The sequence below is a fragment of the Stegastes partitus genome, unplaced genomic scaffold (genome assembly GCF_000690725.1).
Source record: "Stegastes partitus isolate 25-593 unplaced genomic scaffold, Stegastes_partitus-1.0.2 Scaffold1915, whole genome shotgun sequence".
Lineage (NCBI taxonomy): Eukaryota > Metazoa > Chordata > Actinopteri > Pomacentridae > Stegastes > Stegastes partitus.
The window spans coordinates 57,121-69,504 of NW_007579646.1; the positions used below are offsets into that span (position 1 = coordinate 57,121).

Here is a 12,384-nt window from a genome sequence, read left to right on the forward strand (position 1 = left end):
TGAAGTCGTTTTAGCAGAGCCTAACAGGTTACATAATATAACTTCACCTTGGCCTGGTGCCCTGGTAATATCACTAAGTCATCTACAGCTAAGTGCATGTGGATAAACACAGCGCTGCCTGTGTTATTATATTTTCCAAACAAAGCATTTTTGTTAAAATTTGATTGCACTGATAGAATGATTTCCAAACTAGCAAGACACTTTGTAAATATTATCACTCGTGAGCGCTGACATGTTGTTGGCAGTAGTTCAGCGTTGCTCTGTTTAAAATACTCTAAGTGGCCTCTCCACCTCCTGGCTGAGCGGTGGTGAGGTTGCGGTGGGCGGAGCAACCAGCCAGCTCAAGACGTCCAGCAGGGACATGTAAGGAGAAGACATCATGGTGGATTGTTGTAAACAGTGTTGGACCTTTAGGACTCAGAACTAGTGATGTAAAGGACCTCTTTTCCTTTCTCTCTTTTTCTGACTTGATTCAAAGTTGTACCATCTTATGATGATTGTGTGCTTCTAAGTTGAACAGTGGGGCATTTTTTACATATAAAATTAAAACCTAAAAGCTTATGTTAAAAAACACCTACCCATCTTTATTTTTGATGAGATTCTCTGTCCTAGTCAGCATAGAGAATGCCAAATTTCTGCATATATTTATTCTTCTGAGAATTTTGCTTTTCGTTGGAGGGTATGTGTTGCTCTAACATTCTCTTTTACCCCCAGAGGTGTTCTATTGTATTCAAGTCAGACGACATACATGTCATGGTTGTCACCAGATACTTCTGTGTTTATTTGACAGTGTGCTTTAGATTGTTATCATGCTGGATTATTTATCTTCTAACCAGCCTCTGCAGACTGGGACTATCCCTGTCAGCCAGTATTTTGGTAGATCCACAGGTATGGTGTCCTCTACCTTCACTGTGCATTCACTGTGGTGGTCCTGGTCAGGTTCACACCAAACTTGCTGGACTTCATCTGAGCTAAAGAAACTCAGCTTGATCTGACCAAAGAATATGCTCCCAACATTAATTTGACTTTTTTCATGTTCTTTAGTGAAATTTCATCATGGTTTTGTGCCAAGAGGTGACGTTTTTGTTCTTGGATGCCTCCCATAAAACTCGACAACCTGCAGCGTCCTTGTTGAAACTGATCATTGAGAACTCCTGTGCCAAGTCATGAGCACGTTTAAAGCTAAACTGTGCAGGCAGTGGACTTTCTATGGCATCATTTTAGGGGGGCAACCACTGTCATTCTGATTAGTGGTACAGTGCTGCCAGTTTGTTATCATACCCTCGGTCCAGGATGGAATCATGACGATATCCAGGATATTCCAATGAGCTGGCTTCAAGATTTCCGTATCGAAGTGTCCACGACGAAAAACAGGGTTTATAAAGCCAAAATGGGAATGTTTTCACATCATCAAATGGCCAGTTTCTTTGAAGATTAAGAACTGTTCATTCAAATGGAGCTTTATGGTTTTACTTTGGTGAAACTTCACCTTTGTCGGAACAAAAAGCCACCCCGTCAATAAAAGTTATTTCCATTAATCAGAGGGTCTACAGAGGATTAAGTTATCATGATGAACCAGCTGAGCAGTTCAGCTATGAGCGACGCCATGCTCTGCAACAGTGCGATTCTCCTTGATATGATTAACGTCAGACAGTGTGTGAATAACTCAGTGAAGCAGGTAATTGACAAACAAACAAACACGTTGCCTTTCGCGGCTGACCGGGGTGATAATCTGTCACGCGTGACCGATGCTCACTCCGTGACGATCCGCCGACCGTGACTTTAAACAGGCAAAAGTTATTCCTGGAATCAATCTCAGAGAATTTCGTTATGACAAAAAACGGAATCATGACATTATTCTATGACAATAAAGGGGCTGTTTAACTATAGGTTATATAGGAAATGATTCAGGACTTCGATATTTTATGATTATAAACGGGATATTCTATCAAGCGGTATGACAATAAGTGGGCAGTACTATACTGTGACTCACTGGCTTCTAAATAACTGCTGCACTGTGTTTCTACTGATTTTAGTCAGTCATCTTCCTGCATCCTTTTCCATCTTTGTAAAGCCTCACAATCAGATGTATCAGTTCCTCTGGCAGTTCTCGCCATATGAAAACATGATGCAAACATGTAGACAGATAAACTGAAAAGGTTCCAGTGTTCACAGCTCATGTCATAACCACGTTCATGCAGTCAGGCTATTTGTAAATCCCAGTTGTGTCCAGCCTTTTCTCAGTGATCACATGGCTTCTAGTCTGTGTATCTATTGTCACAATCACTTTCTGCTCTGGGGGCCATGTTTTCAATATACAGTCTTTACAATTGAGAAGTGATACCAATTAGCATTTACATGATATGGCACAGGAGTGGGTGTTCTCAGTTCTGTTGTATAGTACGAAGGCTCAAAACAGATTGTGGGAGGCAAACAGCAATTAGCGACAAACATGTCAAAGAATGAGGTGTTTGCGGTGGCGATATGCTGTGATTTAAGCATCTTCTACAGCTATGCCTGCCTGTGTGTGTCTGTGTGTGTTTGTGAGTGTGCATATATGTGTGTGTTGACTCAGAGGAAATTTTAACTGAAAATTTGAGTCACTATTTTAAGCGTTTTTCTTGTTAGTGTGACGTGATAACAAACACTATAAATTGTATTTTACTGTTTAAAACACACACACAGCTCCTGTCCTCTCTTCTGTCATTTATACTAACACTGTGCTCACCATAACAATTGTTTTGATTTTGAATTACATCGTTCTTTCTTTTTCTTTTGTATTCTTTCTTTCTTTCTTTCTTTCTTTCTTTCTTTCTTTCTTTCTTTCTTTCTTTCTTTCTTTAAACCCACTCAACTTCAACATGTTAGCATTGTGCCGATAAGTACAGCCTCACTGAGCTCCTAGCGTCGATGTAGGCTCTTGGTCTTAATGAGTACATCATTACAGATGTGCCTATTTATACCTCGTAATTAAGTGCTGGAAATTAGCAAAAGGTGGAAAGGCCGCCAACATGTTTTACAGGTTGTCAGACTTGTCATGTCAGTGGGGTGTATTTGTAGTGATGGCACCACGTTCCCAGGTTTCAGCAATTCCCATGGTTACTACATCATTCTCTTAACTGTCAGAAGTGATGTCCTTAGCAACAACAAATACTTCTCATGTTGCAATGAAGTATAGTTTTCCTTCACAATATGTGTTTGTTTTTGTACGTGCAAATAGAGCTTATTCCCAGTGTACGCGTGTGGCCGATTGTTGCTAAAAGTCACGTTCGTTTGACTCGTCCTGGATACAAAAACATATTCAATAACTGAAGTCTCTATAAATGGATTGTTGGTGTTTGGCCAGTTACCACTTCAGCTGCCTGATCACATTACATGCCTACGTGTGCCATTTGGCTGTAATTGAATCTGCGTAAGTGGCCTTTTTAATTTTAGATTTGCCTGGAGCTCATTGTTGGGACAGACGTGGTCATTTCAATCTCTTGTTGTGTATTCATTTTCTATTTTAATGTTGGTATGCATTGGCGGGGAGCAGGAAAAATGTGTTGCAAACTCTAATTGGATTTTTTTCTTTTGTGCTGGGTAACATTTCAGCCCTCTGGCATTATCTATAAAAAGTAGTGTGGCGTGTTTTGGTCTGTTAAAGTGTTATTTCAGTGCAGATTTTGATCAGAGGAAAATGATACGTTAAAACCTGCTTTGTGCAGCCCGGTCTCGTACCTGCAGCCATGTTTTAGAGGCATCACTGGGATGTTTGTGTGGAAAGATGATACTGTTGAATTATCATACAAGGGACATTGTTTCGTAAGAACGTACTGCTATCATAAGTTTTTGTTTGTTTTCTACGACGGAGTGTTAGGGCCACATTAAGAAAAAGATTTTTCCACAAACTTTGAGAATAAAGTCGCACCATTACAAGAATAAACCATTTGTTTTAGAAGAGGAGAGTTGTTAAAATGAGGACCGTGGAGCATTTCGTTAAATTATACTTCAGTTGTTCTTCAATTGTACTTTTTTCTTGTAAAATTACAACTTTATTCTTGTAATATTACTGAGCTGAGTCTTTTATTTACTCTGGCATTTTTGTAGCCTTTATTTTTTACCAAGAAGTCCCACTGAGATCAAAAATCTATTTCAGAAAAGGCAGCCGTACAAACCTGCATAATATTAAAATGTAATACATACAAAAAATCTGAAATAACACAAAAAAAAAACATCAATTCAAACACACAAAAAACAACCATGCACCTGTCTCCCCACATTCTTTACAATGCCCCAAATTGATCAGTAGATACAAATCTGTCTAATTTTCCTGTCCAAGCTGCACAGGAGAAAAACATCTTTCAAAACCTGTCATGTTTTAAAAGCAACCAATTAGAGAAGCATACTGTTCCTAGAAAGCACCGGTCAGGTTTGACAGGTGTGTGTGATAATTGCACAAATAGCTGCTGACAGATACTAATTTGATTTGTTTGACCTTATGATGAAGGATCACAGTAGCAATTTTAATTTCTATGTGGAAGGACCGTCATGTATTATGCAAAACACAGGGAGCTGTATGCAGGTCTTCAGTAGTGCTGCTGTCTGATCACGGGAAAATGCACCATTATAGGGCAGTTTTACTGTAAAATTTAGCTGTAAAATATATCCGTTTTCAGAAAATGCAACTGTAAATGTAATAGTCTTGGAGTTGTGTCCATCCCCTGTAGTTGGAGGTCTGTTGACCTTTGCTCAAAACTTGTAATTGTCCTTGCATGTGCTGCTTAAAGAAAAGTTTCTACCAGTTGTGACATTGCTAAGGTGATTTTTGAACTCTGTTGCAGGTTTTTGATTGTGTGATATTTCATCCTGCTCTTCTGCTGTACTTAGCTTTCAGTTAGAAACCCTTTCAAGATTCTGTACTCAACAATGGAGATAAATTACTTTGTGTTTGTAAAACTGTGGCCTCACTGCAAGAAGGCCCTGCTTAAGTCTCCTGTCTTGAAGTATCCCTCTGAGATACACAAGTGATCTGTCTAGTCAGGCTAGTAATCGCTCACCAATAACGCCAGTAAAACAAAATCGACCCTTTTTGCAGTCCTGATCGGGAAAAATCCACAATGATACAGTTACCATGTTGATTCCAAGAGGGTCAAGAGAGAGTAAGTCCTGCCTCTTCCAGTGGGACCTTGTATTGGAAAAAACATGATTAGTTGTCAGCAGCTCGAGACTCCTTTGAAGCAGGAGAGTCACAGTTTGTACAAGACTGTCAACAAACTTCAAGAGAAAACCACACAAAGTCAGAAAAGTGGCATCATCGTAACTTTCTCCCTTCAAAGCCACCAAGAGGTGCTGAACATTTTGATAGATGGATAGATCCGGATTTACTGCTTTCCTCTCTCAACATGGCCAGACTTGTAATTATGTTCACGTTCTTTTAAAAACCTGTTCTGTCATTCTGGAAGAAGGAGGTGAAATACGAAGTGTGTCAGAAAAGTTCCAGGACTGGTGTCACAAAAGATATATTTCAAACTACAAACTACCAGTTTCCCCCTTCAGTCTATCAACCAGCACGTCTACAAAGAGATCCTGCAGCGTTGTAGCACAGGATAAGTCGTGGCTGCTTCACCATGGCAACCTCCTGCTCACAATGCCCTGAGCATCCCACAGTTCCTGGCTGAGAAGAACATCACCGTGCTGGAGCAACCTCCCTACTCACCCCACCTGGCTCTGTGGGATTATTTTCCTCTTCCCCAAGCTCAAGGGGGTCATCAAGGGGACCCGTTTTGACGACGTGGACAACATCAAGACGGCTGTGACGACGGAGCTGCGGAGGATCGTGGAAGAATCCTTCCAGGAGTGCATGGTGGCGTGGCAGAGAAGGCTGGGGGAGTGTGTTAGACTCCAGGGGATTACTTGGAAGGGGAAAACTTGTAGTTTGTAGTTTGGATTTGAAATATATTTTGTGTGACACCAGTCCATATCTTTTCTGACCCACCTCGTACGCCAACGCAGCGGCCATGTTGGTGTTGGTGATGTCTGTTGTATGAGACGAGAGATTGTAGTCCAGTGAGAAATTTCACACAACAACAGACTTTAACAGAACTTTAATATTTTTACGACAAGCTGCCACTGCTGTCTTGACTCATACATCTTATGTGAAATCCATGGCACCATTCAGACAGGACCAAAACTTTATTTGACTCTTGCCATTGACTACTGAACAAGTTTGTCCAATGAGACACACCTGCAGACGCAGGACTGTGTCTCTCTATAATGTTCAGCATGTTTGACATCCTAGTTTAACATGTTTCCATGCAAATTATCCCAAAACATAAACTATAACTAATGCTGTTGTTTAAAGTTATTGTACTTTATCCCGAAGGCAACATAAATTAAAAATAAATAAATTAAGCTACAACATTTCTGTCCTTGGCGACACACTGCCAGCATGACTACACCGTATGTAGTTTGAATGGTAATCTGACAGAGAATGAGCCGCGCTGTATATTCTATATATGTATTTATAGAAGTATATTTGTCTCTTGTTGCCTTTGAATCCTGGTCACTCCATTAGTGCCCTCTTCTTCCAATTCTTTAGCTGAGTGGTTGCAGTATAATAAACATGTAATTAAAGAAAATGCGAGGCTTTGACTTTGGTGCGCTGTTTTACTCTCTTCAAGCTGTGGAACGGTGTGAATAAAGGCACCGTCCAGTTTTCCATCATATTCAAGCTGATGACTGATCCGACCTAATTGCTTTCGCTTTGTGTTTCCAGTTAATAGGTGGGTTTATCCTGGCCATCGGCATCTATGCCGAAGTGGAGAGACAACGCTTCAAGACGCTGGAGGGAGTGTTTTTGGCTCCAGCTATAATCCTGATCGTACTGGGAATCGTCATGTTCGTAGTTTCATTCGTCGGAGTCTTGGCTTCACTGAGGGATAATCTGACTCTGTTGAAAGTGGTGAGTGGCGCACTGAACATCTTCAGCAACAAAGTGGTTTAATTGATTGCTCAGTCTCTACATTTTCTATATTTTGCACGCACAAATATACTAAATGGGTTCGTTTTTTTGTGTTGGTGTCTCTACTCACGGAAACAAGCTTCCAGCATCACAGTTATAATGAAACAGAGTACTGGTGGAGATAGAGGGAGAGAGAGCCGCTGGAGTGGGAAAAGCTAAATTTGTGTTGAAACTGCAGCTTATGAAAAATGCTGCTGGTATAAATGGAAGGTTATACATGGATATAGATCTGTGTCTAGATATGAATTTATAATTTATTCAGGTGGAGAGCAGGTTTTGTGCTGCACAAAAATCAATGAACAGCAGCAGCATGTGAGCATTAGTTTTTATACTAAAAGCCAAAGAACTCAAGGCAAATGGTTCTTCAAATGCAGAATTAAATGACTAGAGTTGTTGCAATCTGTGGAAAAACAGGCCACAGACTTTATGATGTCAAAATGAAACCCGTCCCATGATAAGAACTGTTTGGTGTCTGAGCTGCTGACTCATAATAACCTCTGGAGAAAAGCCAGCAGGGGAGTGTCGCCATAAGGAGACTTGGTACACATCAAAACTGTTAACAGACATGGCTTTAATACAGAAATGAAAAGTGAGAATTTACTGAAATTTGAAGTGTGTAATGGCTTTTGTCTGTTGTGTCACAGTTCATGTACACCCTGACGATATGTCTGATCCTGGAGCTGCTGGGAGGAGTCTTGGCGCTGGCGTTTCGCAACAGGGTGAGCCACACAATGTGCTAATCAATTAGAGATAAAAAGAAACGGTCAAATGAAACTTTATTCATCCCAACATAAATTTATGTGCAAGATATTGCTCAGAAAACCAAACTACATAACATGACAATAAATGTAATAGAAAAGCAATAAGATGTAAAGACGGTACATTACTGAAAATATAAATAAGCAAGATAAAATAAGACTAGAATAGAAAAATAAAAGTAATACTGGCAGAGATTCTGAGGTGGTACATTAATACTACACATCATGAAATATTTTGCACATGATAATGAAATATTGAAGAAACCTGACAGCCTGAGATGCTCCTGCCTCAGCAGGTGGGCAGACAGGAAATGTGAGAGTGAAGCTTTATATTTATAACAATAATCTTGTTTAATTGACTCCTTGAGTCTCTGTATCTTTAACATCCACCCAAATCTGTATGTTTTCTGTAAGTATACAAGGTAGTATAAACGATGCTGGTGTTATGAAGTAATCAACCACGACCAACGACATGACTGATGAGAATTACTCTGCTCAAAGATTATCATTTGTATTTGAATGTCCTGCTTCGTCTTCTAGTATTCCTGTTTTTTGTTTCTGTTGTTGTCTTCATTACTACCTCTGTCTTCAGTTTTTTCAGTCGTTTTCTTCCCTGCAATAAAATTCAGTGAGGTTCCTTCATATATTACCACAATCTGCTGTTTGTATGATGACATGAGCAATACATTGTATAAATATAGACAGTGAGGAGAAGGCTCTATATAACACTTTAAATATTTATTTAACATACACAGATTGGAACGTGCAGCTAATTTAATAGTTGGAAATTACTGACACATTGAACCGTTTTCATTGATGCACTGCAGGTGGGTAATTAAAAAAGTCATGCTTCTCTAACGTAGAGGCAGAAGGCCCAGGGGTCCAGACCACCTTTTAATGAATCCTGATTAGACAGCGTGATTTGAATGTTCCCATTTGCTGTGCTATTGTATATTACAGTGAACCTGACTGCAGTAAAACTGCTTTTAATGAAAATCCAACTGTAGCTGCTGCTGCTTCACATTAGGAGGTTTTCACGGTGACCCGTTGGGTTGCTTTTAATGTGACAAAAAAGCAACAGAAAGTGAAGTCAGTGTTGGTCAAAGCCATTAGGAGGTTTTTCTGCCCTCCTGTTTGGTCCATGATTAGTTTTAAATGTGTAAAAAGAACAAAAAGGCAATTTCAGTTGAAGTAAGCCTCCAATAAATATTCAAAGTAAATAGCGTCTTTAACCACAGAAACAACAGAAATTCAGTCCAACAGTGTGCATGTTGTGAGGATTAGCTGCAGTGGCCACCAGTAGAAGAAACAGCAGAACTGGACAAGGCGTGTCGAGTGAGGAGCTTATCAGGAGCACGTTTATTGCTTTCCTTGAATATTCACGTGGTTGTGCATCGAGAATTGATCTCCCAGGTCAAGGTGGAGTCTTACTGTAACGTCCTGAGGTATCTGAAGGGAGACGTTCACCACAAACCACCTGAACATGTTCAAATGTGTGTTTAGTCAAAGTACGACAAGTCTCTTGATCACAGTGACTTGGCTCTCTGCGACTTTTTCCTCTTCTCCAAAATAAAAAAAACAAGTTGAAGGGTTACCATTTTGAACAAGGTTCAAGAGATTCAGGGCTCATGACAGATGGTTGTTGACAGTCAAAGTATGACCAGTTACTGCTCACACATGTCTCTGAACTTTCTGATCAACCCTCGTACTTCAGGCGCATCTTGATTGCTTTGTTTCAGAGCCTTTGTGGTCGTGTACAGAAGAAAAATTACAAAAATTGTGCCATTATAAAAATACCAATGGACCTGACTGTATATAAAGCATGTAGAAAGAAAAATATGTTGCAGTGGATCGCTATTAAACCTGCAGAACGATTACGGGGTTCTTTGTCTTCAGTCACATTTTACGACATGAGGGGGTTTTCATTTATCTGGTAGAAAATGATGTGATCGTGTTTCATGATTATAAAGCAAAATTGGTGTGGCAATGACGATTGTCTGCTCATCTATTCAATTCATCAGTTTCTTGTATGAAAAGCTCTTTCATTCATGAATATCTTAATGTGGCTCTGAGGGGAGAATCTTAAGTATCGGCCTGTTTTTTTTTTTTTAAAGCTTTCAAATCGTCTCTTTTGCATAACTGAGATAACAACAGCCTGTTTTATATTATCTGTTTTAATGTTTGTGTCTGTCAACAGAAAAGCTGAACTATTACCATAATGACTACATTTCAGTGGCAGATTTATTTTAAATCCAATAAAGCGCCGCAGCCCCTCATCTGTCAGTTCTTTATTTTACTGATGTATCATTTACATTGAGATTAAAATAATAACACGAGAAATGTGGGCACTTTAATCAGGTTTCTGTTTCTTGTCTGCATAAGTAGACTTTTATAAAGATGGATTTTTTTTGGCGTCTCATTTGCAAGATTACATTATTTGAGCGGATAATGACATGTGAGCTGAATGAGGTCTTTATTAATAGCCCCGTTTCTTCTGTCTCAAAAGAAGCGTTTCAGCCGACTAACTCAATTTCTACAAGTCAGTAGATTGTACTGTGGTTTAAATGTGGCTGCCTTGTCCCTATAGATCCATTGTGAAGATCTCATATGTTCAGAGGAGATAGAAAGGAAAGAAATTAAATGAAAAATTCAATCCCTTTACTCTCTGCATGACTCGTGGCTGGGAACATTCTGAAGTCATTAATATATGTGGTCAAAAGAGAGGAATGACGAGATATGAGAAGCCTTAATAGGGTAAAAAGTCCAACGCTTTGCTGCCACTCGTCCTCAGTGAACTATAAATGAGGTGGTTGTATCAGAAACAAAGACTGGAGTTGAGAAATTAGCGGAATAAGTGAACCGTACTCGAAATGAAAACATTGAATGAAAAGCTCCCAATGAATGTTCTTAGTCGACTTCCAAGTTGCAAATATTTATTCTCAGTCTCTGGATGGACTGATACATTAAACTAAAGTGACCCCGCTGCGCCAGATTGTGACTGACAGATGTGAGCCGTCAAACTGTCACATTTTAATATTCCAGTTCGCTGGGTCAGTCACCTTGACGAATCAGAACTTTTCCTCCCCACAGCTGCCCGTTTGACACACCGAATGTGGACCAGCTGTGTCCTGGAGAGTGAACCAATGTGCTAACTTGACCCTTTCACCCCACTGACATACACTAACTGTTTACACATCTCCTTTACAGACGGTGGAATTACTGAACAAGAACATCCGAAGGGGCATCGTGAACTACTATGATGACCTGGACTTCAAAAACATCATGGACTTTGTTCAGAAGAAGGTAAAGTTATGTCACTCTTTATTTCCTTTACTTGATCAGTGACGTAAGTGTGAGGAAATCACAAGAATGGGAAAACTGAATTCGCTTGTCAAATATGCAACAGTGCACTGTACTACAGACAACGAGCCTGTTTCTCGTTACACGGCTTAGTCAGGATGTGTTGGAAGAAGCTGCACTACTCGTGAACTTGGCTGCTCACCAGCATGTTGTGGCCCAAATCATCAGAGAAATGATGAGTGCACCTGCTCTCAGAGTACATCAACATCACGCTGCCACACATAAAGCCCGAAGCTGATGGTCTGCTCTTTTCCAGCTTTTTAGCGAGCATATGGGAACGCAGTGCCCAGGGTCAGCATGCTGATCACACATTGAAATTAAGAATCACACAACAAAGTCCACTGATTAGCACATCAGGAGAGGAGACAAATGTTCCTTCAGTCTGGAGGCTACAGGCCTTATGTTATTAAGCAATGTGTAGCTGACTAACGATGTCACAGAATAGAAGAGAACAGAATATCCTTTATTAGTACACAAGGGGAAATTTGCAACATCACAGCAGCAAAGTGACAGAAAGAAAAGCAAGAAAACACAACTATAAATTAAAGAACACAAGGATACTAAGAACACAAATTTACATGTAGTAACTACATGGATGAGTCGCACTGGGGACACGCTACACGTGTGTGTAGAGATGGACAAACTCTCTGTGACTTCACTCGTAGGTTTTAACCATCTCGGCATTGCTCGGCTCGTCTTAACTCCCAGCCAATCTAAAAATAAGCGGCGGTGTCGCAGGAGTGGGGCTGAGGTCGGCCATGCAAGTGTCCGTGGATCATGGACTGACCTGTGATGGCGCTTATCTGTAACTCAAAGCAGCCACGCCCTTACCTATGCATAACTTGAAACCTTAATACAATGTAAATAAATCAGTTGTATAAAAAGTCATCTGCCATACAGTTGTCAGTTATGGGAACTTCAGCTGTAGAGACATAAACCGTTTTTGTACCAGGCTGTAAATGTGTTTATTTCTGCTGTACAGTTGAGACATTCTAGCATAGGGGTCTATAGGGATTGACTCATTTTTGGAGTCGCCCTCAAGTGGTCACTGGAGGAACTGCAGTTTTCCACTTCGATGTTGGTTTTATTTTTCAGCCCCGGTGGTTGCAGCTTGAGCTCGACCAACACTTTTACCAGTGGAGCAGGATCCTTAAGACATTTTTGTCTGTCTTTTCTGCCTAAATATTAGTCATTGCTTGAGAAAAGTCAAAAATTATGCTTGTGCAGTGTCTATCAAAAATGTGACTTTGACCTGCACAGCTA

General features: G+C 40.2%; 1 protein-coding gene across 1 annotated transcript in view; it reads left to right on the forward strand.

Moving 5' to 3' along the window:
* Positions 1-12,384, forward strand: part of tspan15 (tetraspanin 15) — a 40,748-nt gene that overhangs the window by 6,251 nt on the left and 22,113 nt on the right. The window contains exons 2-4 of the mRNA XM_008302969.1: positions 6,758-6,943; positions 7,648-7,722; positions 10,969-11,064. Coding sequence (XP_008301191.1) covers positions 6,758-6,943; positions 7,648-7,722; positions 10,969-11,064 — 357 coding nt within the window. The remainder of the gene's footprint in view (positions 1-6,757; positions 6,944-7,647; positions 7,723-10,968; positions 11,065-12,384) is intronic.